The sequence below is a fragment of the Hypanus sabinus genome, chromosome 10, assembly GCF_030144855.1.
Source record: "Hypanus sabinus isolate sHypSab1 chromosome 10, sHypSab1.hap1, whole genome shotgun sequence".
NCBI classification, from domain to species: Eukaryota; Metazoa; Chordata; class Chondrichthyes; order Myliobatiformes; family Dasyatidae; genus Hypanus; species Hypanus sabinus.
The window spans coordinates 107,011,890-107,039,593 of NC_082715.1; the positions used below are offsets into that span (position 1 = coordinate 107,011,890).

The 27,704-nt window shown below is 41.2% G+C and overlaps 1 protein-coding gene and 1 long non-coding RNA gene across 7 annotated transcripts in view; both read right to left on the reverse strand.

Annotated features, from left to right (window-relative positions):
* The window catches only part of zmp:0000000755 (phosphofurin acidic cluster sorting protein 1), a 271,437-nt gene extending 260,289 nt beyond the window's left edge, over positions 1-11,148 (reverse strand). For 4 of the 6 annotated variants that reach the window (XM_059982538.1, XM_059982536.1, XM_059982535.1 and 1 more), the window contains exon 1: positions 10,994-11,148. In XM_059982538.1, coding sequence (XP_059838521.1) covers positions 10,994-11,118 — 125 coding nt within the window. In that variant the 5' untranslated portion in view covers positions 11,119-11,148. The remainder of the gene's footprint in view (positions 1-10,993) is intronic. The other 2 variants (XM_059982542.1, XM_059982540.1) reach the window with 2 other exon arrangements.
* A 2,961-nt stretch (positions 11,149-14,109) lies between these two features.
* The window catches only part of LOC132400946 (uncharacterized), a 36,818-nt gene continuing 23,223 nt past the window's right edge, over positions 14,110-27,704 (reverse strand). The window contains exon 3 of the long non-coding RNA XR_009514436.1: positions 14,110-16,973. This is a non-coding gene — a long non-coding RNA (uncharacterized LOC132400946). The remainder of the gene's footprint in view (positions 16,974-27,704) is intronic.

A 27,704-nucleotide genomic window follows, 5' to 3' on the forward strand; every position in this document is an offset into this window, starting at 1 on the left:
AGTGCTATAAAACCGAGTATTAGTTCCTAACAGTTACCAATGGAGGAATTCATCCAGTATACTCTACTGTGTTCTTTTGATTGACTGTAAATGAAAAAAGTCAGCATAGACACCTAGGGGGACACCTAGGGACTACCTTCATACAATGTTTTTGATGCGCATACTCCAAATCTTAATTTTCATTGTAACATTCAAGATGAATGTCAATACCTCAAAATTCTTCATAGTTCCTAACTTGTTAGAGTACTGAAATTGTTTAATCTTTAATCACAGCCTTTTCTGGCATCTCCAAGCCTGAATGCTTGAAACCATAGTGAACAAAACAGTTCAAAATTGCCTTATTTCTCCCCAACCATCAGTGACAAAAATCACAGCTTTTTGAACACAAACACACACAACTGATGCTATTTAAAAATTGTTTGCTCTATTCACAGTTTAGTGTCTTATGACCACAGAAGTTTAAATGACTGATACTAGTTAGAAACAGTTTTTAACAGTCTCCTATCTCAATTAAATGTCTTAAATAAACGAAGGGAATCCTGGCTATTTTCTCAAATAATACTTGTTCATTAAGAGCTGTCTCAAATAAGCAGATGCACCAATTAACCAACTGGCCCAATTCACTGGAATCCACTGAATTTCTATCAGGTTGTCCCTCAGCCTTCAATGCTGCACAGGAAAAAATTCCCAGTTCGTCCAACCTCTCCTATAATACTCTCTAATCTAGGCAATATCCTACTAAATATCTCATGCACCCTCTCTAAAACCTCCACATCTTTCTTGTAACATAGCTATAAACAGAACTATAAACAATGCTCCCTATGTGGCCTTATTGAAGTTTTACATCACTCCCTGACTTTTATGCTCATCATTCCAACTGATGAAGCAAGTATGCCATACACCTTCTTTACCAACCTATCGACCACCAAATACCATCTATTCCATTTACCAGAAACTGGTCCACAGACTTGCATACCTTGGCAATTCATGTGCTCTTTTGGAAATGTCAATGCTGAGAGAGTCCCTTTCTCCACCACTTTTCAAGCAATGCGCTCCAGATTCCAACTACCCTCTCAATTAAAAAGTTTTTCCCTCAGGTCCCCTCTAAACCTATTATTCTATATCCTATACCTGTGCCCTCTACTTTTAGATTCTCCTATTGAGTAAATTTCTTGCTATCTATTCTACCTATGCATCTCATGCTTTTGTACACCTCAATCAGGTTCTCGCCGCAGTCTCTTCCACTCTCAGGAAAACAAACAAAGTCTGTGCAGTCTCACCTTGTAACTGAAACTCCATCAGCAGAGCACAATGACTGGAGTGTATACTGTCTATGAAAGGAGAATCTGCGTACAGAGTATTAGAGAACAGAAAGAAGTGGACAAATGGATTAAATTTACTATGACCTAAGTTCAATTGCATTCCATGTTTTCTTCATACTCCATATTATAAACCCACAGATAATTAGAGCTCTACTGCCTGTGTCTTAACTTGCACCATTTCATTCATTTGTTGTTCACTTTGCCTGTTGAACAATACTTTGACTTTAAAATTTGTTTCTTTCTTTCCAAATGTCTGAACATAGAATACAGAACAGTGCAGAACTGGGCAGGTCATCTGGCCCACAATGTTGTGCTAACTGTAATGCCAGTTTATACTAAATGTCCTCCTTCTGTATATCATCCAGTTCCTTAGTGTTGTTATAGTCGGAGGTGGTAATGCAGATAAGCTCCCACTCATTATCTATGAAATGCTCCCAATGAAGTGCCTCAACCACGATCAGCTCCTGACCTTCACGTGTGGCTTAGCTTCTAAGCCCGACAGAACCGTTTCTATTGACAGAAGGGGAAAAGGCAAGTTACTGCCACCTTAAAACCAGTCACTTCGGGCAAATGGGGCTCATCAGCTGCAAATGGCAGCTCATCTAGGAGAAGGAAAACTCTGATCTCAAACCTCAGCTGCCTTGCGGCTACACCCACTCATGGGGAAAGCTTCAGGAGTAAACCCTGGGGAAAAATCCAGAGTTGAAGTCCCTAAGACAGTCCTGTGCTAAGTTCAACACTGAATAGAAATTGGTGTCACTGGTGTCAAACTGTTTCAGGCTCTGCCGTTCCTTCGGATTCATCAGCTGCGTGGAGGGCATGAGCCTACTGCATGAGCAACAGCTTGTTCTCCGTATTGTACTACCCTGACATGTGTACTGGCTTGCTTACCACATGACCAGCAGGGTTGACCCACACCAACAGTGGGCCTCAAGTCAATAACATCCATACCCCTCCATTCCCTTCATATTCATGTGCCATATAACATGTCTGCATACTATATCTTCCCTGATCTCCATGATATGCAGAACCTATGTAACCAGATTGCACCAACACCAGCTCTCTGCATCCACACTATTACATGAAGCAGAAGAAAGCCCTTAGCTCTGACTGGAGTCATCAGGACACTGTCGTGATGACGCTTTTTTTTAGCAGGCTTTCTTGCTTTTACGTGGCCGAGTTGCTAGCTCGACGCTCAACCAGTACGGATAGAAAGTGTGCAAGGAACCGGCTGGATTCGAACTCAGGAGCCTTCGCTCAGAAGTCCAACGCTGATGCCATTAGCCGGCTACACTATTACATGCACTCCTCTTAATCTGCCCTCCTGAATATTTCTACATTTAATTCCTCCTCCTCTGGCAGCCACAACTTCCAGCTTCAGCATTGATTTTCTTATCCTAAACTCTCTCTCCTCCATTAAAGGTACTTCTTAAAATCTTTGATTTTCAGCTCCAATACTTCCTTATAAGGTTTGGTTTTAATATTTTTGCTTGGTAACTAAAATTTTTGTTCAATCTCTACATGTTTTTGCACCTGTAATGAAAGGTTATAGATTTAATCATAGATCAAAAATCAGTACAGAAAACCATTTAGCTCCCTGAATCTTCACAACAATTTCAACAATCCAACTGATCATATACTCTTCTGCTCATTCTCATTGCCTAGCAAGTTTTGGATCTTCAAGTACTTAACCAAATTTCTTTAGAAGGCCTTTTTCAAATCAGGTAACAACTTCCTGCATTACAGAACATTCAGATTTAGATTAGCTTTATATGTAAAAACATATAGTGAATTGCATCATTTCGCATCTAATGACCAGCACAGTCCAACAATGTGATGTGTAGCCTGCGACGATGTGATGTGTAGCCCGCAAGTCTTGCTATGCTTCCAGTGGCAACATAACATGCCCACAACTTACTAACCCTGGGAGGAAAGTGGAACACCTGAAGGAAATGCACATGGCCACAGAAAGAACGTACAAGCTCCTCAGAGATAACAGCAGAAATTGAACGTAGATCACTGGCACTGTAAAGTATTACATTAACCCTACAATACCAAGTTCTGACTACTCACTCCATAAAAAAATGTCTACTGGCTCCTTTGCCAATTACTTTAAACTTATCCCCTATTTATAAGCAGTTTTCTGCATTAGCTTGATCTAAACTCTAATTATTGTAAAAGTCTCTATCAAATCTCCTTACAGCCTCCTCAGCTCTGAAGAAAACAAACCAGTCCAAATAAGTGCAAATCAGTTCCTTCCTCCAAAAGGCTGGGCATTCATCTTAAAGTACAGATATAACTTCTCTCTCAATAAACAAAGTAATAATGTGAAATCAGTTTGTTCCCAGTGTATGTGAGTGTGCAGCAATTATCTGGCAATGTCACTCAAGTTTAAGGACATAGATTTAAGAAAAATAAATTGCGCCTGGAAGTAATATGGGTAACAATATAAGGGTGAGTAAATCAGAAGCAAATTTATTACCACTGACATATGACAAGAAATGTGTTGTCTGGCAGCAGAAGTATAGTGTAATGACATAAAATTACTATAAATGATAAAAATAAACAATGCAAAAAGACAAGGTAGACTGAGATAGTACCACTGGGTTTATGGACCATTCAGAAAGCTGTTGGCAAAGGGGAAGAAGCTGTTTCTAAATCATTGAGTGTTGGGTTTCCTGCACCTCCTCCCTGATAGAAGTCCTGGACCGTGAGGATCCTTAGAGATGAATTATAGGGTTAACATAAGAATATAAGTAAGTGGTAGCGTGAGTAGGCTATCCAACCTTTGGAGCCTGCTCTGCATTAAGTCATGGTTGGATTTACTTCAGTGCCATTTTCATGCATTACCACCATATCCCTTGATTTCCTTAAAATCCAGAAAGTTCCCAGTCTGTGAATTGAACTACATCTCCACAACCCTCTATATTAAGGAATTATAATGGTTCTCCATCATTGATTGAAGAAGTTTATTTGTAATCCTAAATAACCCCTCAGTCAGAAAAATCACCTTCTCTGCATCTAGCCCTGTCAACCCCTTAAAGAATTTTGTATGTTTCAACAAAATCTCTCTTCAAACTCTTGAAAAAAAAATCGACTTATAACGACCTTAGCCACAGGTGAGGTGCCGGAGGATTGGTGGATAGCTAATGTTGTTTCCTAGTTCAACAAAGGCTCTAAGAATATACTAGAAAATTATAGGTCGGTAAAAAAAATTCTGTGATGACACAGACAGTAAATAGCAGGGATCTTAGAAGCACTGACATACAGAACCTTTGAGTACAAGTTTCACAGCTTCCTGAAAGCAAATGACATGAATAGATAGGGTTTTGAAAAAGACATTTGTTATGCTTGCCCTCATAAGCCAATATCGGGTAGCACAGCAGTTAGTTCAATGCTGTACCGCGTCCAATACCCACCACTGTCTTAATGAATTTATGTGTTCTAAAACTAGAGGACACCAGAATTACATTAAAAAAGAATCTGGACAGTAAATCTTTGGACAATAAGTCTTTACTTGGATAGTAAAGATATAGAGGACAAATAGGATGAGAATAGATAGGCATCATTGGAGGCACTTACATGGTGAGCCAAAGGGCTCATTCTATGCTGCACACTTCTAACTTCTAAGGTTCTAAGTTTTTTTTTGTCTTCTTCCCAGTTCTGCTAAAAGGTCTCCAACCTGAAATGTGAACCCTGTCACTCAGATGCAGCCTGACCTGTGGAATAGTTTCTGTATTTATTTTAGAATTTCAACATCTAGTGTTTTGTATGATCACTTGATAGCCAAATAGATTGCTTAATTCTATTGATAAGCAGGCTGAATAGATCTTCACTGTAGCAATACCTGCATGTTAGTGTACAATGACTCCAAGTGGTAGGGAAATATTTAAAATGCCAAGTATCTACCAAAAGCGTAAATTAGTTTGCTTTTCCAGAGAATTGATTCTCCTTCAGAAGGAAAATAACTTGAAACTTTAAACCACTTCTAACAAAGAGAAAGCTTGAACAGTCTGTAACTGTGTTATACTTTTTTCCTGCTTGTTGTCACTGTCTGGGGAAACTTTCTGAGACAGGATGCTGATCAGAACCAGTAAAGTTCCTGTTTATAATCCACAAGCCTGACGAAAAGGGGATCATCAGTAGATAATCTTCATATCCTACCATGCATAACTCCTTACATTTACTGCACATGTGAAGTAAATGCACTGAATCCAATCTGCAAATGTACTATTATGCTCAGACCCAAAACATTACATACACTGAAGATGGAAACAAGATGAAATCTCCTTCTTATGTACACACTGACCAATCATTAGATCTTTAATATTAACATTAACAATGCTTCTCTCCACAGATGCTATCTGACTACCGTTTGCAGCATTTTCTGTTATTTCAGACTTTCAGTACCTGCAGTTTTTTGATTGCCATTAAGTACCGGTCACTCACATTGAGAAATTAAGCACTCATTCAGAACAATAACACAAGAGGAAACAATACCTTATAGCCAAGGATAAGGTAAATGAAAATGATATTTCAATAAATGCACCGAGCTATGAAATAGCTTTCATACCTTGATAATAATTAAGCTTGGGGAATTTTCGGGGTGCGAGTTATATTCACAAAAAAGATTGCTACTTTGCCCAGCTGCAATATATGGATTATTAAACCATTGTATAAATCACACAATACTAATAAATTATGTGAATTTCAACACTCTAAGCACAATCAATTAAACTGTTACAAGAACAATGTGTATAAAAAAATTTTGAAACTAAACCAAAAGAAATAGATGATCATATTACCGATAGTTCATAAGCGAAACAAAGCTCGAACAATAAATGCCACCTCCAGGGAGATAATACTTCCACAACTGTCCCTTCTGACACAAGAAACAACAATGTAGTTCTGAGTAAATTAAAAGCTGTCATTTCAGAATTGGCTCAATGTAAAATGAAGCAAGTGTCTACTGGACTCCCTGTATGGATTCTAGTAGGAACTTAAATGAATATTAATTGAATTATGAGAATTATAAATCCTTATAAACAATGTTGGGAACTACAACTATTAAACTTGATTGTGGCAATGTTAGCGATTCATTATAACTGCCACACCCAATTTGTAAAAGATGCCAACATTGCTGAAAGTTCTGTTGATAATCAATAACAACACAGCATACAGGCAGACACAGCTCCATATATGCTGATGGAAACCCTACACAATTACACTAATGTAGTTATTTAATAGCCTATCACATTTGGAAACACAAACCAATCAAAAACTTTCAAAAGGCATGTCCCAACACTGAAATATTCCAAATGACGCAATTTGGAGAACATGTTTTGGAGAAGAGAAAGCATTGTATATTTGTCCCATTTTCCCTGAGGAAACAGTTATTACACTGCCTGACTTGTGGGTCCCAAACACACAGATTACTAATTGTAAAACAAAACCTTTTAAAAGTAATGATCCACCTACACAAGCAGTTGAGGTGACAGCTGAACCTCAGCATGTCCATCTCCCTCAACCTGTCCAGATCCTATCATGTGATTCTCGTGACAGAAGATAAAAGAGAGAAGGCACGGTTTTCATTGCAGAGAACTGGACACCAAACATTGGCAGCAGAGATGAAAGTGGAATAACAGTGAGTGACAGCCAGCAGACAAAGAAATGTGTTACTGAGACAGACCTAGGATCAGAAACACCAACCAGACAGAAAGACAATGACAAAGAAACGGGGAGAGACACAAGAATGCCAAAAGAAGAGATAAAAAAGGCTTCAGCTTTAACCCCTGATACACTACAAAAGCCTGGGCCAAAGTTAGAATCTTTAAGTTAAAATCTAGTCCCATCTGCTGCAACATTAACAGCAGTGATTCATAGTCACGACAATATTCTCACTGAAAGCTAGAGGGGCCAGATGACATTACTGGCACCATAACATAATTTCACCATCCGCTCTTAAATCCTGCACCAGTTACTTTTTTCGCATTGAGGCCATGTCAGCTTTTATATATTTAACCCACTCTAAATGACTATGACTTGGAGCCTTAAAACACTCATACTACTCATACATGTTACTACTCATACACGTACTACTCATACATGTTAGCCTCACACTAACGATCCACAAAACATTCTCATTCCTCAACACACAGGAGAGAATATAGTATGTGGCTCAAGCTTGTTCTAACAATGACTTACGGAGTGTCTGAATGGGGAGAATGATAACTTCGTAGATAGAATTAGGAATAGAATTAGTGCTTATAGCCTACCAAGCTAAAGGCATGGTCACTGCTGGATAACAAGGTCCAGTGGCACAAATGCAGCTCAGCGAAGTGCTGAAATCTCCAAAGGATCTAGATTTGGAGCAGGGAAGCCATTGGGAATCTGAAGAGAAGTTAGATCAGATTCCTGCTGGACCAGAAACTAGCAAGCACAGAAGAATGGCAGTACAGGTGATCTGGCAGAATTTCAGATGAGCTCAAGTTTATGAAAGGTTAGAATTGGGAGGCGAGCCAAGAGTGCAGGTCAGGCAGGTTTGGGGATAACTACATACTGAGTGATGTTTATCAGCAGAGGCAGGGGATATGGCCTGGAATACGTGAAAATAAGTGATCTTTGTGATGGAGCAGTTAAGCTCAGGGACATTACCTTGCACCCTTTCCATAGCCCTGCAAATTCTCTCCAGTCTGTTCTGAACACCTGAACTGAATCTGCTTCTACTGTCAATCCTAGCAGTACATTTCAAACTCTAACCACTTGTTGCCTAAATAAATTCCTCTTGACATGCAAGAAAATAGGAGTAGGCCACTCAGCCCCTCAAGTCTACCTGGCCAGTCGATACAACCATGGCTGACGTACACTGGCTTCCTCTTCTGTGCCCGTTCCCCAGAATCATCAATTAATTCACCTATCAAATATTTACTTATCTCCACCTCACATGCAACGATCTAGCCTCCAGCTATCCTTGGAGGCAGAAAATTCAATTGATTCACTACCCTTTGAGACAATTGAGATTCTTTTGACAACCACTTTCATCTTATCATTAAACATTTAGTTTTATTGTTACAGGTTGGATTCAGTTTTTCTTAGAGACTGTCGATGTTGGAATTCAGAGCAACACACAAAGCACTGGATGAACTTGGCAGATCAGGTAGCATTTATAGATAAAAATGGACAGTCAACATTTTGGGACAGATCAGTTTTTCTTGATCTATTCTGCCTAAGCTTTTCATGACCAAATATTTCTATCAAATCCCCCCCACAAATCCAGATTCCACAGACTTTCCACATATCTAACCTTCTTAGCATTTTATTAAACCCTTTCTGCATCCTTTACCTTTATTACTAATTACTAATGGGCACAATATTCCAGTTGTGGTTTCTTATCCCTATGCTCCACGCCCCTGTTGAAAAAAGGCCAGAGTTCTGCACGCTTTTTTTCAAACACTCGGAGCCCCTTCAGAACACCTCAAAAATGAAGGGTCTCAGATCTGAAACTTTAATACTGTTCCTCTCTCCACAGATGCTATTTGATCTGCTGACTATTTCCAGCTGTTTCCAATTTTGCATCTGTTTTCCAGAAGAGTTTTTTTACAATTTGCAATCAGAAATACATATATAAAACTGGAAGACTTTAACAGGACCCTGATTTGGATTGGCACCTATTTTTCTTTGTTCCCCAATGAGTGTGAGAGAGCGAAGCAGATGAAAGGCTCAATTTTAAAGCTGCATAACAGGAAATCCAGTTACTCACACTATATCAGACATAGTTATGCACTAAGTGGTAAAAGATAACCAGAATAAAAGACACACAAGTGGATACAGTGAGCTTTACACAACACAACACAAATCGCATGCAGAGAGGAAGGATTGGATAAACAAGCAAAGAACCACAAACACATCCAGGCAGAGACAGAGATTGATGGTAAACAGGCAAATATACAAACAGTTGAACACAGTTAAACAAACATTGTCAAATATTTGATATGGTCATCCAGACTATAATTGAGTGGCTCAAGTATACAAAATAGGAAATACACAATGAATGTTGAATGCAAAACTGTCACTGATAACAATAATAATGCAGCTTTAAGAACAACACCGTATTTTACAGAAACATCCAGCACAAACTTTCACGTGTTATGGGCTATGAAAAAAATTGGAAAGAAAGGTAAATACAGAAAACAATAAGGTATGATGAAAAAATAGCAAGTGAGAGAGCAACAATACACTAACAAATACCCTGAGCCATAAACTTTCACAGTAAATAGCAACTGGTTTCTAGAACTCTTGTCAACAGTTGCAATCTAATATGCAACAGGCTGATAGTGTGAAACACAGACTGGCTGACTAACAACGTGAGATTGGAGGAAAGGATACATTTCACTAGGGAGGAAGAAAGATCTAGGAGCAAAGATGGTGATCTGTCAGTGAGGCACACTTAGGGGAGTAAAGGACACAGGTAACAAGTGAAGCATCTAGGGGACAAAGAGAGCACACTCTATTAGGGTAGTTTGAAGGAAGATCCAAAGGGGAGATAGAGTCCAATCTGGAAGAACACTACCAAGATACACATGGTGGTGGGGGGGAGGGGGGTTCACAGTGCAGGGGGATATGTCAGCAAGATAGTGAATGCAGTCTGGGGAGAATAGTGATGGGGGAAGGAAATGCCAGGATCTTTGAGGATGCGGGAAGACATGAGCTCAGCAGATGGGTGCAAGAAAAACAAGTTAGGCATTGGGCATGGAAGACAGGTTGTCCTGCAGAAGAGTCCCAGTGAGTCTCCACAGCCTCGGTAGGTCAGAATTGGAGTGGTGCCACGTAGTCTATGAGGACAATGTACGGAGGGTAAAGAGGTCAATAATAGATCGCCCAGGGTGGATGTGTGAGTAGGTAAGAACGGTACAGTACTATAGTTTGGGGCACAGAGGGAAGGCACCCGTAATTGCTGACGGGACTGGACTCAGCCTGTGCTTCCCATACACACAGAGCTCACCATCTGGGCTGGACATTGTGCGATGTGGACATCCCTGGGGTTTTGGGAAGGAGACATGAGAGTCTGAGGAATCGGTGACGGTCGATATCAGGATACGTGGGACTGGGGATCGGAGGCGTGGGTTAAAAATTGGGAAGTTAAAGGGATCAGGGAACTGAGGAACACAGATCGGAGGTTGTGGGAATTGGAGGATATAGTGGTTTGGGAAACGTGGCGAACAGGAATCGGAGGGTAGTAATTGAGGGTATGTAGGAGTTGAAAGGTTGGATATCGGAATGCGGGGGGGGGGTGAGAATGGAAGGATGTGGGAATTGGGAATGGGAAATGGAGAGACCCTTGTCGGCTATTGACATCGGGTTGTGGAGATCAGCGTTTAGGATGTCCGGGGAGTAGGTCAGTGAGCGGTGGTGGCGGAAGGTGTGTGGTGGGGGTCGGAGGTTGGAGTGGGGGGCGGTCGAGTAGATGTGGGGGTCCCCGGTGAGGATCTCCGGGTGTTTTAGGATCGAGGATAGGAGACGTAGGAACCGGAAAGACGCAGGATGGGTGTCGGGTTGGTGTGGGGGTCGAGGGTGGAGGTCCTGGATGGGGGCGTTATGGCTCGCTTGGGCTCACAGAGACCAGGGGCTGGGGCGGTCACAGAGGATCTCCTCCCGCCCCCTCCCTCACTGACCTGGGCACGCAGCTCGGCGACGACCTATCCACCTCCCAGGTGGCAAAAAGGTTCATGGGCACGGGTTTGGGCAGCGCGGTGCCCGGGACGAGCGCCACCCGCCCTCGCTCCGCCATCATCAGCATCGCGGCTCCTCCGCGCGCTCCCGCTCCCCCCTCGGGCACCCGCCCAGGCGCAACAGGCCGCGGCGTCCGTCACTGCGCCTGCGCCGCCGCGCGAGCTCAACTGTCCGAGAACGAGCGTGTGTGAGGGAGGGAGAGAGGAGAGGAATAGGGGAATGAGGGAACGGCCAGCGAGGGGACGGAGAGGAGGGAACTGAGTGAAATTAGGATGGAAAGGACGAATAAACGGAGTGAAGAGGTGGGGGAAGGGATGAACAGAGAGCGAGCGAGACAATGACAGCTGTTTGGAAATTGAAGAACCTTGAGTGCGAGTGAAGAAGATGAGGTGACGGAGGGAGAAAATATGCGGGAATGAGGGAAGAGAGAAAGTACAAATAGAGGGTTATGGAAGAGGTGGAAACAGCAAAAGGGAAGTGGAAAGATGAGTTTGTACAAAGATGAGGAGGAGTAAAGGGGAAAGGAGAGAAAGGGACAATGAAGATGAATATTTGTAAGGTAGAGGAAAGAGTGAGAGAGAAAGATGTGAAAGAGAGGAAAATAGGATTGAGCAGGAGGAGAGGGAGAGAAAGCTGCTGACCAGGGGGAAACAGTGGGCATGGAGAGAGGGAAGTAGGAGGAGATAGAGGGCAGGGATGGACAGTAAGAAAGGATATGTTGAGAGAGGGAGGTAGCAGAAATAGGGAGGGTAGAGATGAACACACACAAAATGCTGGAGGCACTCAGCAATCCAGACAGCATCTATGGGAGAGACCCGACGATGTTTCAGGCTGAGACCCTTCAGCAGGACTCTTGAGTTCCTCCAGCATTTTGTCTGTATTGCTTGGATTTCTAGCATCTGCAGATTTTGTCTTGTTTGTGAAGATAGAGAGGTAGTGTGTTGGAGATGGAGAAAATGAGGGTAGAATAAGAGTGTGTGTTAAGAGCGCAGGGGGAAAGTAAAATTGTGAGTTAGAATGAGGAGGTAAAAAAGGGGTAAAAATGTGAGGTTACCCAGGGAAGAGGTTGGAGGGAAGGTGACTGCAGATGGAAAAGAGGGCGAAAGGAACAATAAGTGTGCAATTGAAGGAAGAGGGAGGAAAAAGTGTAGTTTAATGTTGAGGGATGAGATTATGTGGGGATGGAGGTGAGAGGGCAGCCTCCCACAAAGATACCCCAGTAAATTGCCAGGGTGGTTCCACCAGATGAAATTCATCATCAAGCCAATTTGTGGATAACTTATTTCCACTTCAGTTCTGTGGGATATGACATACTTGGTGAGGGTGTGCAACCAGTGGAACAAGAGAAGTTTGATAGGGTGTGTGAAAGTTATTTGCGAATTTTTACACTCATTCTACTGCCTGTATCAAACAGAGCCAAGGTTCCTGGAACCAGGTTCTCCTCCATTTTGAGCATTTGTGGACCCAGATTCTTTTGAGTTTGATGAGCATGTTTCATTTTCTCATGAACACTTTGAGAGCATTGTTGTTTCCTCTGTCCTGGAAATTCTCATGTGTTAATAGAGTTCAGAATTTTTCAGCTATTTTGTGCCAGACAGGTGAATGATATAGCCTGCCCATCAGAGGTGGTTGTGTGTAATTGGAGCCTCAGTTCAGGGGTGTTGGCTTGTGAGAGGTTTGGGTTTACTTATTCTGCCAGGTAGTATTAGTGGTGTTTCTACAGTGGTTTCAAGAGCCTGCTATATGCAGTCCCTGCATCCATTGTGCACAGGAGAAGGAGGATTATTGTTGCCTATTAGGCCATGAGCTTAGTGCCAGGTTTGAGGTACTGGGTATCAAATATTATTTTTCAAGTGGCCAAAGACTCTGCTGGTATACAGGATGTGGAAGTCTATGAGTTTTACTTGCCCCTTAACAGCTCATTTCCTGTGTACATATGTAGAATATTTTACATTCACTGGTAAAATCACCCTTTGTAACTACCACAAGGAAAGTCATTGATGAACCAGATGAAAATAATTGACCAGAATACTGCACTGCAGCCAATTATCATCCCACTGGGCAAAACAATATCAGACTAACCTAGTGGTTGCACCTCCCAATGCTTTGGCCATCCATGAAAGAATATATTCCATAAGGTTTATAAGGTGATATAAGGTCAAGAAAGCGCCAGCATACAATGCTCCCTCCGTTGACGCATTCCAGAAAGCTCACAAAATTGACCTTTTTTACTTCTTTCTGGGACCGTTAGAGCCTCTGATTTACAGTTTGGATATTGTTTGAGTGATGCAGCGCCTTGCTGTCTCCTGAGAAAATTCCTGGAAGCAAGCGCATACCTGGACAGCCTCACCCATTCCTTTTCCGTTTTGTTGTGTGAGGGGTAGTGTTTGAGGATTTGATGTTCTGTTTTAATTTTTGTGCAGGAGAGGGTTTTTTTGGGGTTCAATATTCCTGTTCAATTTTGTGTGGGGAGGGGGGTAGGGTTTGGAGTTGATTGGGATACCATTCTTCTTTGTGCAGGGTGTTTAGGTTTGTTGTTTCTATCTGAACAACTTTCATATTCTTTGTTTTGTGGCTCTCTGGAGAAGACAAATTTCAGAGTTGTAAGAGGATACATGGTTTGATAATAAATGAACATTTGAACTTTTGAAAAGTGCTAAGTGCCCATTTTTGATGATTATCAGTGTCCCAACTCTTGCAAAGTTCGGAATATAAGTCACCATTATCTCCAGTATCAGGACAAACTACATTTTTCTCTGTATTTAACTATGACTTCACCACTTCTTGAAATCCCCACCTGTGTCTTGTTACAGATTATTCCAAATTATCCAGAATTTTGTTCCATCTTGCATCCTCCAAAATCTTCCACTCATTCAGATCTTTGTAACATCCATTTCAGCCTTAACTGCTTGTTTGCTTTACTCTGTGGCTACACATTTAGACACCAGAACTAAAAAGCTCATTTATGAAAATTGATTGTGTGGTGGAAAGTGAGAAAGATTATCTAATGCCACAGCAGAACATTCAGATTAGTTTATTGTCATGTACATCCAGGGTAAAGTTCACAGTGTAAATAGTATACATGCTAATAATAAATACAACAATTACAGCAACAAGCACAAAACAACAAAATGGTGCAAAAATATCAGTACAATCTGAAGCATTGCAAAACAAAATGCTAAAGTAGTAATGGTGGAATAACCAAGGGAAACAGAACTCATTTTGTTTGTCCAAGAACATGTCAGTACCACTAAAAGAATGTAAAAGAGATCATTGGTTCAGATGTCTGATAGTAGTGGGCAAGAATATGTTCTTGTGTCTGGTTGTATGGGCTTCCAAATTCCAATATCTTCTATTAGATTGTAGAAGAGAGAAAGGGGAATGGCCAGATGCCAGGCACCTTCGAAGGTACTGTTAGCCTTCATGAAACAATGCACTGTGAAGATGGATTGAACTGAAGGAAGTGATGAGCCTGTGATGGCTTAGGCAGTATTTACTACTCTCCACAGGTTCCAACAGAGCAGTTGCCAGACCAAGCTGATATTACCCATTGTTGAATTAGACTGTCTAATTGTTATTTTCTTTGCAGCTTAACAATTACCTATTTGTATTTTTATAACTATGTGTATACGTGTAACTGTTTAGTATGTTTCCTAGTGGCCACAGCATGCATATGCAAATATAATGGTTACATTTGTATAATTCTGGAAGCTTTTTTGGTAATACAATACAGTAGTTGAACAGGGGCTAACTGATTAGTTGGCAATGATTGTTGAATTTGAATGGAATATTTATCTCTGTGGTATAAAAAGAGCTCAGTGATGCCTCCATCACTTTTTGCTTCTGTCCTTTCTGCTACTGCCTCTGCTCCTCTTATTGTCTGTTTTCAATTTTTGTTTGTTCTATTAAAGCTTAAAAAACAATCATGAAGCAACAAGTTTTGTGTCTCTTTTCCAACTTTTGAAAGAACCTTGGATTAAAAACATTAGAATCCAACACTATCAGGATCGTTCTATAGCATACCTGTAAAAGTTTAATATAATCATTATGTACAAACCAAATTTTCTTACTTGCCTAAGAAAGTACCTGTGCTTATGTGCTTCTTTGATTACCACATCAGTGTGAGGTGGACCAGGAGGGGTTGCTGGTTATGTGGATGCCAAGGAACTTAAAGCTGTCGGCCATCTTCACAGCATCTTTGTTGACAGCGTCTCACAACACCCCCCCCCCCCTTGCATTCTCACAGCTTCCTTAAGCCAACAACCAGATGACATGAGGGGCTAAGTTGTTGTTCTGACAACCTGACTGATCTCTTCCCTGTACTTTGTCTCAGCATTGTTGATCCAGCCTACAACACTGTTGTCATCAGTGAATGAAACTGCATCTGGTCATAGGTATAAAGGAAATCGAGTAGAGAACTGAGCACACAGCATTGGGGCAAATTATTGTTAGAAGTCAGGATATAACTCAGTAGGAAAGTTGGGGAAGGCAATGGCCGATATAATTTAATCTCCACAAGTGCAAAGTGATTCATGTTGAGACATCAAAAAGGGTTAGGGCATGTACTGTAAATGATAGCCCTTCAGGAAATGTTAATGAGCATAGGACCTACAAGTCCAAGTCCACTGCTTCCTGAAAGTGGCGACACAGGTAAATAGAGTTGTAAAGAAGACATATGATATACTTGCCTTCATGAGTTGGGACACCATGTTGCAACTTTATAAAATACCAGTTAGACTGCACTTGTAATGAAATAGTTCTGGTCACCACACTATAGGAAGGATGTGCTTACATTGGGATGTTACCTGGATTGCAGGGCTGTAGTTTTTGGATAGAATGGACTTGTTTTCACTGGAGCAATGGAAGTTGAGAGGGTGACCTGATAGAAGTAGATAAGGTTATGAGAGGCATATATAGGTCAAAATTCTTTTCTTATGGTAGGAATATCAAAAACAAGAGGGCATAGTTTTAAGATGAAAAGTGTTTTGAGGAGGATCTGAGGGTTAAGCTTCTATACACAGATAGTGGTTGATATCTGAAACAAGCTGCCAGCAGAGATGGTGGAAGCAGATACAATCACACATCTAAGAAGCATTTAGATAGATACCTCAGGGGGCAAAGTACAGGATATACAGTCCTAATTCAGGCAAAAGAGATTTGTGTACTGCAGATGGGCAAAAGTGTCAGCATGGATGTGGTGATTCTGTTACTTTCTCTGTAACTGTAACACTAAATTCTGCATCCTGTTATTGATTTTCCCTTTGTACTACTTTGATATGCTTATGTTTGGAATAATCCATCTGGATGGTATGCAAAACAAAGTTTTTCGCTGTACTTTGGTGCATGCAACAATAATACAACAATGACCAACTGTTTGTACAGGTACTCCTTGATACATAGTGGTTTTCCTTAAGAATCTTCTGTTATTATCTCAGCTTTTTAGCATCTGCAAAAATTTCCTTCAGGGAAAAGAGACCCTGAATTATTAAAGACAAATATTTTTAATAATTAATTTTTTTGTAACAGAGCACAGGAACATGGCTAGGGTAGTGGATTTAAAATTATACGGATGAAATTTACAAAACATTTAACAAGGTGCCATTTACTTTTGATTGTCATTTCATTTCTGCTGATGATATCACTTCTCAAATCCATAACTCAAACTTTTCTCATTCCACTGTAGTTCATCTACAGAGCCAACATATTTATAGATAACGCAGGTAACACCAGTCTTGATTTCATACTACAGCACATAAGCTCCCCAGTACATATATCAAGATTCCTTTAGTTAATTTTAGTTCAGCCTTCAATACCATTATCCCTGAGCTTCTGTAAGATAAACTCTCCAGACCATCATCGCAGCTGTCGTTGTTGGAGTGGCCAGAGGCAGAGTGATGATCTTGAGGCTTTAGCTCTTCAAGGCTTCAGTCAGAAAAAGCAAAGAAAAGAAAAGAAAAGAAAAGCTCCAGGTTAAGTTTTTTTTCCTTCCCTTCTTTATATATCCTCAGTTAGGACAGTAGAGATGCTATGCAGAATAGTTGAATGCTCCTTTTGCAGGATGTGGGAAGGCAGAGAGATCTCAAGTGTTCCCAACAACTTCAGCAGTGAGAAGTGCATCCAGCTGCAGTTCTAACAATCTACATTAAGGAGTTGGAACTGGATGAACTGTGGATCATTCAGGAGGATGAAGGGTGACAGATTGGACATTTAGAAAGGTACTTACACCCAAGGTCCAGGATACAGGACAATAGGTGACAGTCAGGAAGGAGAAAGGGGTTAAGGACCCAAGTACCCAGTGCAGAGTACACCTGAGGCCATACCCCTCAATAACAGGTATATCACTTTGGATACTGTCGTGGGGGAGGAGGCGGGGATGACCTAACAGAGGAAAGTCACAGTGATCGAGTCTCTGGCACTGAGTCTGGCTCTGCAACTTAGAAGGGAAGGGGGGAGAAGAGGCATGCTGTGATGATAGGGACTCATTCGTTGTGGGAATGGACAGAAGTTTCTGTGGGTGAGAACAAAATTCCCAGATGGTATGTTACCTCCTGGGTGTCAGGGTCTGGGATATCTTGGATCTAGTCCTCAGCATTCTTAAGTGGGAGGGTGAACAGCTAGAAGTCGTGGTCCATGTAGGTACCAATGACATGGGTAGGACAATTGACGAGGTTCTACATCGGGAGTTCAGGGAATTAAGTTAAAGGGCAGGACCTCCTGGGTTGTGATCTCAGGATTGCTACCTATGCCGTGTGCTAGTGAGGCCAGGACTAGGAAGATTACACAGTTTAATATGTGGCTATGGAGTTGGTGCAGGAGGGAGGGCATAAGATTTTTGGATCATTAGGCTCTCTTCCAGGGAAGGTAGGACCTGTTCAGAAGGGATGGTTTGCACCTGAACTGGAGGAGGACTAATATCCTATGGGAAGACTTTTTAAGTGCTGAATGGTCGGGTTTAAACTAGAGTTGCAGTGGGATGGAACCCGAGTGCCAGGACAGTTAGTGGAGAGGTTATCGAGGCAGATGTCGGTAGGACCTCAGACAAAGTTAACTGCGACTACTGTCCTGAGCTGGGTATATTTCAATGCAAGAAATATCATAGGAAAAACATAGTGCTGAAGATGAGGTAGCTGGTTTACAATAAGAGGCAATGTGTAGTGAGGAGAGGCTGTTGATAGGGCAAAATTGTAGTCAACAGGATGAGTTTCAACATAAAAGGCAGACAAAATCAAAAAGGGTGAAGACAGAACTGAAGGTGTTATATTTGAATGCATGCAGTATATGGAATAATGTAGATGGACTTGTAGCATAGTTGTAAATTGGCACATTTATTGTTGTAGGCATCTCTGAATCATGGCTGAAAGAAGATTATAGCTGGTAGCTTAATGTCCAAGGAGACACAGTGTAACGAAAGGACAGGCGGGAAGGCGTTGCTTTATTGGTCAAAAAATGGAAATCAAATCATTAGAAAGAGGTGAAATAGGGTCAGAAGGTGTTGAATCATTGTGGATAAAGCTAAAGAACAACAAGGGTAAAAAAACCCTGATGGGAGTTATATATAGACACCCCCCCCCCCCCCCCCCAGACAGTAGTAAGGATGTGGTCTACAAATTACAATGGGAGATAGAAAATGCATGCCAAAAGGGCAATGATACAATAGTCATGGAGGACTGGTAAAATCAGGTTGGTGCTGGATTCCAGGATGAGAAATTTCTAGAGAGCTTATGAGATGGTTTTTTAGAGCAGCTCATGGTTGAGCCCACTAGTGGATCAGCTATTCTGATTGGGTGTTGTGCAATGAACCAGAATTGATTAAAGAGCTAAAGATAAAAGAACCCTTAGGGGAAAGTAATCATACTATGATCAAATTCACCCTGAAACTTGAGGAGAAGCTCAAGTCAGATGTATCAGTATTACAGTGGAGTAAAGGGAGTTACAGAAACATGAGAGAGGAGTTGGCCAGAATTGATTGGAAAAGAACACTGACAGGGATGACAGCAGAGCAGCAATGGCTGGAATTTCTAAAAGTAATTCGGAAGGCACAGGATATATACATCTCAAAGAGGAAGAAATATTCTGAAGGCAAGATGACACAACAGTGGCGAACAAGAGAAGTCAAAGCCAACATAAAAGCCAAAGAAAGCACATAATAGAGCAAAAATTAGTGGGAAGTTAAAGGATTAGGAGGCTTTTAAAAACCAACAGAAGGCAACTAAAAAAGTCATTAAGTAAGTAAAGATGGAATATGAAAGTAAGTTAGCCAGTAATATTAAAGAGGATACCAAAAGTTTCTTCAGATGCATATAGTGTAAAAGAGATTAGATTGGATATCAGACTGCTGGTATACTATGCTGGAGAGGTAGTAGGGGACAAGAAAATGGCAGATGAACTGAGTAAGTATTTTGCATCAATTTTCACTGTGGAAGACACTAGCAATATGGCGGAAGAGCCAAGTGTCAGGGGTCATGAAATATGTGAAGTTACTATTACTAGAGAGAAGGTTCTTGGGAAACTGAACAGTCTGAAGGTAGGTAAGTCACCTGACCATACAGTGTACACCCCAGAGTACTGAAAGAGGTGGCTGAAGAGATTGTGGAGGCATTAGTAATGACCTTTCAAGAATCACTGGATTCTGAAATGGTTCCAGAAGATGGGAAAATTGCAAATGTCACTCTACTTTTTAAGAAGGGAAGGAGGCTATATGTGAGACTCAGCAAGTACATCTCCACATCCCACTCACTCAGCACTGCTGCACCACATGGGTGTGTTCTCTCCCCTCTTCTATTTGTTCTATACGCCAAAGTCTGTGTGTCCCGTGATCATTCAGTTAAACTAATAAAGTTTTGTGAATGACACCATTGTCATTGCAGAGGTGATGAATCCAAGTACCACCAGGAAGTAAGCAAGTCAGTGTCCTGGTGCAATCACATCTACTTGAAGCTGAATGCCCCAAAACCATGGAGATGAATATTGACTGTAGGAGAACTGCGTCTCCTCTCCACCCACTCATCATCAAAGACTCTACAGTTATAAACATTTCAACATTCAGGTTCCTGGGCATAATTATTTTGTAGCACCTCATTTGAGAGAACCATCTCTCTCTCACCAACAAAAAAACTCAGCTGAGAATTCTTGCAACAATTGGTAAAATTTAATCTTCCCCCGAAATTCTTGGTGTCTTTCTACACTGCTACCAAAGAGAGCATCTTCACATCAGCCATTACTGTCTGGTTTGGTGAAGCATCCTCTCATAATATATGAAAACTATAGCATACTGCCAGGTCAGCAGAAACGATCATTGGCTGCAGTCACCTTCCCTATAAGACTTGGATACATCCAGGAGAGATCATTGAAGACATTATCCACCCTGTCATTTCCAAATGCTCCCTTCTAGAAAGTTCTATAGGGCTATTAAAACAAAAATACACATCTTAAAAGTTTCCTCCCCCAGGTAGTCAATCTGATCAACCATACTAGTTACTCTCTTCCCCCCCCCCCAGCCCATCTATTACCCCTTTTACTACCAACACTGTAAACACTAAATCACTTTTTAGAAAGCTGTTTACATTGTAAATACTTGCTGGTATTTATATATTTATGCACATTTTATTCCATATATGTACTTTAACCTCTAACTTGTATGTCGTGTTTTGTTGCATGTTGTGCCAACACACCATAGCAGTTTCCTAATGCATGTAAATGTACATGCTGAGTAAAGGTCAAAGTAAGTTTATTATCAAAGTACATGTATGCCACCATTTGATTCATTTTTTGTGTGGGCATACGTGGTAAATCCAATAACCATAACAGAATCACTGGAAGACTGCATCCATCTGGACAGACAACCAATGTGCTAAAGACAACAAACTGTACAAATACAAAAGAAAAAATAATTAATAAATAATCAATAAATAAATATTGAGAACATGAGATGAAGCATCCTTGAAAGTGACTCCACAGATTGTGGGGATTGTTCCTGAACCTGGTGCTGTGGGTTCTGAGGCTCCGGTACCTTCTTCCTCATGGCAGCAGTAAGAAGACAGCATGGGCTGGATGGTGGGTGTTCTTGATGATGAATGCTTCTTTCCTGCAACACCGTTCCTTGTAGATGTGCTCAATTGTGGAGAGGGATTTGCCCGTGATGGACAAGGCTATATCCACTACTTTCTGTAGGTGTTTCTGTTCAAAAGGTCATTGATGTTTCCATACTTGGTTATGATGTAACCAGTCAAAATACTCTCCACCATACATCTACGGAAATTTGTCAAAGTTTTAGATGTCATCCATGATCCTAAAGTTGATCCGCATCAGCAAGAATCGGAGTTTGTGGTAGACAGATCATTATTCCTGATGAGTTGCAGCAACAGTGAGGTCTGGAACAAAGGAATGTGTGCGTGGTGCCCTAATGCATGGGGCAGTTTGGAACAAAGGAATGTAGAATCTCAAGCTTTACAAACAGAAGCAGATTTCAAGAGCAAGCAGGCAGGTTATTGCTGAAGAGTCTATTCTAGATGTCACACTTTAGAAAAAGGGTATTTAAAATCATGAATTGAATTGAATTGGCTTTATTACTTACATCCTTCATATACATGAGTAAAAATCTTTGTTATGTCTCCGTCTAAATGTGCAATGTGCAATTTATAGTAATTTGTAATAACTAGTATGTACAACAGGACACACAATATAATCAAGAACTACAATTGTATCAGCATGAATAAAGCAGTCTGATGGCCTGGTGGAGAAGTTGTCCCAGAGCCCATTGGTCCTGGCTTTTATGTGGTACCATTTCCCAGATTGTATGCAGCTGGAACAGTTTGCGGTCAGGGTGACTCGAGTCCCCACTGATCCTTCGGGCCCTTTTTACACACCTGTCTTTGTAAATATCCTGAATAGTAGGAAGTCCACATCTACAGATGCGCTGGGCTGGCCGCACCACTCTCTGCAGAGTCCTGCGATTGAGGGAAGTACAGTTCCTATACCAGGCAGTAATGCAGCTAGTCAGGATGCTCTCAATTCTGCCCCTCTAGAAAGATCTTAAGATTTAGGGGCCCATACCAAACTTCTTCAACTGTCTGAGGTGAAAGAGGCACTGTTATGCTTTTTTTCCACCAAACAGCCAGTGTGTACAGACTACGTGAGGTCCTCGGTGATGTGTATGCCGGAGGAACTTAAAGCTGTTCATCCTCTCAACCATTGATGTCAATATGGGTTAGCCTGTCTCCATTCCTCCTGTAGTCCACACCCAGCTCCTTTGTTTTTGTCAGAATAAATAGAGCCTTCCCTTTAGGATATTGAATAAGGGAATTTAACAAAGTTGCTTGACGTTCAGAATGAAGTAGTTAGATTCAATACTGGCTTAGCAGGAAAAGCCAGAGAGTGACATTAGATGGTTGTCTCTATGACTGGAGGGCTGTGACTAGTGCTGTGCTGCAAGGTACATATTGTCACTAATGATGTGGGTAGGAAAAACGAGAAGATCCTGAAGAGAGAATTTAGAGAATTGGGTAGAAAACTGAAAAGCAGGACCTCCAGGGCCAAAATCTCTAGATTGTTGCCTGTGCCACGTACCACTGAGGTAAGGATAGGGTGCTTTGGCAGATGAATGTGTGGCTGAGAAACTGGTGCAGGGGGCAGGGTTTAGGCTTTGGGATCATTGGGATCTCTTCTGGGGAAGGTACAACGTACACAAAAGGGATGTGATACACCTGAACCCAAGGGGACCAATATTCTTGCAGACAAGTTTGCTAAAGCTGTCAGGGAGGGTTTAAACCAATTTGGCAGGGGGATGGGAACCAGAATGATATGCTGAGGATGGGGCAGGGGTGTATAACTACTTTGTAGATGCAGTGTGCAGTGAGACTGTCAGGAAGGACAGGGAGTTGATAGGGCAAAATTGCAGTCAATGGGATGAGTTACAATGTAAAAGGGGGACTAAATTGAAAAGAGTGACAGATACAGGACTGAAGGTGTTATATTTGAATACATAACAGTATATGGAATAAAGATGACAATCTTGTAGCACAGTTAGAGATTGGCAAGTATGATGTTGTGGGCATCACTGAGTCGTGGTTGAAAGAAGATTATATTTGGAAGCTTAGCACCCAAGGACACACATTGTATTGAAAGGACAGGCAGGTAGTCAGAGGTGTATGGCTCTGTTGGTAAAAAAAAATGAAATCAAATTTGTAGAAAGAGGTGATGTAGGATTGAAAGATGTAAAATCCTTATGAGTAGAGTTAAGAAACTGTAAGGGTAAAAAGATACCGATGGGCCTCCGAACAGCAGCCAAGATGTGGCCTACAAATTACAATAAGAGATAGAAAAGGCATGTTAAAAGGGCAATGTTACGATAGACATGGGGGAATTTCAATATGCAGATTGATTGGGAAAATTAGGTTGGCACTGGGTCCCAAGAAAGAGGATTTGTAGAATGCCAACAAAATGGCTTTTTAGAGCAGCTTTTGGTTGAGCCCACTAAGTGATCAGCTATTCTGTAATGAACCAGATTTGTTCAGGGAGTTTTAGGTAAAAGAACTCTTTGGAGGCAGTGATCATAATATGATTGAATTCACACAGCAATTTGAAAGGGAGAAGCTAAAGGCAGACGTATCAGTATCACAGTGGAGTAAAGGGAATTACAGAGGCATAAGAGAGGAGCTGGCCAAAGTTGATTGGAAGGGGACACTGGCAAGAATGACAACAGAGCAGCAATGGCTTCAGTTTCAGGGAGCAATTTGGAAAGCACAGGATAGACAATCCCATAGAAGGAGTATTCCAAAGGCACAATGACAAAACTGTGGCTAACAAGAGAAGGCCAAAATAAAAACAAAAGACAGGGCATAAAATAGAACAAAAATTAGTGGGAAGTTAGAGAATTTGGAAACTTAAAAATCAACAGAAGGCAACAAAGAAGGCTATAAGGGGAGAAAAGATGAAATATGAAGGTAAGGTAGCTAACGATATTAAAGAGGATAGCAAATTTTTTTTTCCGGATATAAAGTAAAAAAAAAGAGGTGACTGCTGGAAAATGACACTGGAGAGGTAGTAGTTGGGGACAAGGAAATGACAAATGAACTGAAGAAGTATTTTGCATCAGTCTTCACTGTGGAAGAAACTAGTAATTTGCAGGAAGTTTGTAAGTGTCAGAGGGCAGAAGTGACTGCAGTTGCTATAACTAGGGAGAACATGCTTGGGAATCTGAGAGGTCTGAAGGCAGATATGTCACCTGGACTAGATAGACTACACTCCTGGGTTCTGAAAGCAGTTGCTGAAGAGATTGTGGAGGCTTTAGTAATGATCTTTCAAGAATTAATAGATTCTGGAATGGTTCCAGAGGACTGGAAAATTGCATGTATCTCTCTACTCTTTGAGAAGAGAGGTATGCAGAAGAAAGGAAATTATAGGCCTGTTAGCCCTTATCTCAGTGGTTGGTTGGGAAATGGTTGGAGTTGATTGCTAAGGATGTGCTTTCTGAATTCTTGGAGGCACATGATTAAAAAAAAAGGCTGAAGTCAGCATAGGTTCCTTAAGGGAAAATCTTGTCTAACAAATCTGTTAGAATTTTTTGAAGAAATGTTGGTGGATGTTGTATACTTGGATTTTCAGGAGATCTTTGACAAGGCGCCATACATGAGGCTACTTAACAAGGTATTACAGGAAAGATACTAGCATGGATAGAGCATTGGCTAATTGGCAGGAGGCAGAGAGTTGGAAGAAAGAGAGTCTTCTTTTGACTGGCTGCCAGTGACTAATGGTGTTCCGCAGGTGTCGATGTTGGGACCACTTCTTTTTATATTGTATGTCAATAATTTGGATGATGGAATTGATGGCTTTGTGAACAGTACAAAGATAGGTGGAGGGGCAGGTAGTATTGAGGGAACAGGAAGGCTGCAGAAGGACTTAGACAGATTAGGAGAATGGGCAAAGAAGTGGCGAATGGAATACAATGTCGAGAAGTATATGGTCATACACTTTAGTAGAAGGAGTAAAAATATAGATTATTTTCTATATGGGGAGAAAATTCAAAAACCCAAGGTGCTTCAGGCTTAGGAATCCTCATGTAGGATTCCGTTAAAGTTAATTTGCAGGTTGAGTCGGTGATGAGGAAGGCAAATGTAACATTGGCATTAATTCTGAGAGGGCTAGAATATAAAAGCAAGGATGTAATGCTGAGGCTTTATAAAGCATTGGTCAGACCACACTTAGAATATTGCAAGCAATTTTGATAACTATTGGGAGTATTTTATAGGTTTCCCAATATCAACATGAAGAATGAGCAGATAAGCAAGCAGATTTTGGAAAGGTGCAAGAATAACAAAGTTGCTGTCATGCATGACTTCAATTTCCATAATACTGATTGGCGCCTCCTTAGAACAAAAGGTTTAGGCGGGTCAAAATGTATTACGTGTCTAGAAAGAATTCCTGACACAGTATGTAGGCAGGCTGACTAGAGGAGAGCCCATATTGGATCTAATACAAGGCAATGAACCTGATCAGGTAACATAAATCTTGGTGAGTGAACATGTTAGAGAACATGATCACAACTCTTGACATTTAGCATAGCAATGAACAAGGATATAAGCAGACAATATGGGAAGTTATTTAATTCAGAAGGGCTAGTTATGATGGCATTAAGACAGCAGCTTGGGGCAAATGTTCTCAGGGAAATGTACAGCAGAAACATGGAAGTTGTAGAGGGAAAACTTGTATGGGATTCTGGATTGGTTTGTCCCACTGAGACAGGGAAAGCATGGTAGGGTGAAGGAACCACATTGATTAGACAGGAGGAACATTTAGTCCGAAGGAATGAGGAAGCAAAAATCAGATAAGGCTCTTGAGAGTTAAGGTAGCCAGAAAGGACATAAAAATTGACTTAGAAGAGCTAGAATGGGATATGAGAATGTCATAGTGAGTAGGATTATCCCCAAGGCATTCTACATGAAGAACATGTGAAGACTAAAGTGAGACAAGAGTGAAGATACACCACTCAGGATAATGAAGAATTCAAGTGCCTGAAGGTGGAAGAGGTGGGGGAAGGGGATCCAGGTTTTTAGGGAAGTAAGGGGATAGATTGCTGGGGTGTTGACAATGATATTTGCATCCTCCCTGGCCACAGGAGTAGTACCAGAGGATTGGAAGATGGCAGGTATTGTTCTGTTATTCACAGAAGGTAACAGGGATAACGCTGGGAATGATAGACTAGTGAGTCTTATGTCAGAGGTGAGCAAACTAATGAAGAGGATTCTTAGGGACAGGATATATGAGCATTTGGAGAAGCATTGTCTTATTAGAGATAGTCAGTATGGCTTTGTGAGGATCAGGTCATTTGGTATATTCAAAGCGAAGGTTGATAGATACTTGATTAACAAGGTCATCGAAAGTTATGGGGAGAAGGCAGAAAATGGGGTGGAGAGGGACAATATAGATGGCATATATTCTACCTGGAGGTTGGTGACTAGTGGTGTTCTGCAGGGATCTGGTCTGGGATCCCTACTCTTCGTAATTTTTATAAGACTTGGATAAGAAATTGGAAGGGTAGGTTAGTAAGTTTGCAGATGACACAAAGGTTTCTGGTGTTGTGAACAGTGTAGAAGTTTGTCATAGGTTACAGCAGGATATAGACAGATTGCAGAGCTTGTTGAAGTGGCAGATGGCTTTCAATCCAGCAAAGTGTGAAATGACACACTTTGAAAGATTGAACTTGAAGACAGAGTACAAGGTGAATATATCAGGAAGCTTAGCAGTGCAGAGGAACATATGGATCTTGGAGTCCAAAATCCCTCAAAGTTGCCATGTAAGTATTGTTAAGAAAGCACATGGTGTGCTGGCCTTCATTGACCAGGGGATTGATTTCAAAAGCCATGAGATCATGTTGCAGCTTTATGTAGATCTGGTAAGACCATACTGAGGTTTGTGTTCAGTTCTGATCACCTCCTTATAGGAAGGATGTGAAAGCTTTAGATATACTAACTCAGTATTTCCCCATCAATATTCACCAAGGAGAAGGACATGAGGGACAGTACAATCATGGAAGAGTGTGCTGATATTCTACTAGGTCATAGTGACATCAAGAGACAGCAAATGAGACTGACATAGATAGGCATCTTGGTCAGTATAGTTGGTTTGTTTACATCCTGTATGACAAATTGCACCTCACTGATCATGCAGTTTGCTCTGTGAAAGAACTATTCAGCTAGTCCAATCTGCCACTCATTTCCCATGCACTTGCAATTACTTCTCTTTCAAGTGCTTAATTCCTTTTGAAGGTTACTGCTGAATCTGTTTCCACGGCACTTTCAACATGCCAGATCCTGACTACATGTGTTATAAAGAAACACTGCCTTATGTCTCTGGGTCTTGTCAACAATTTTAAATCTGTGCTCTCCTATTACAGAGTCTTTAACCATTTAAAAATGTGTCTCTCAATTGACATGATTTTGATCGCCTTTGTCAAGATTGCCCCCCCCCCCTCTCCAGTCTCCACTAAATGCAAATCTTCATTCCCTGGTAATATCTCCAGCGGTAGTGTCTGGAACAGGATGAAATCCTTTAGCTAGGGCTGACAGCTTTTTTCTTACGTGCATTCAATACTCAGTGGCCTCTTTATTAGGTATTTCCTGTACCTAATCAAGTGGCCACTGAGTGTGTGCTCATGGT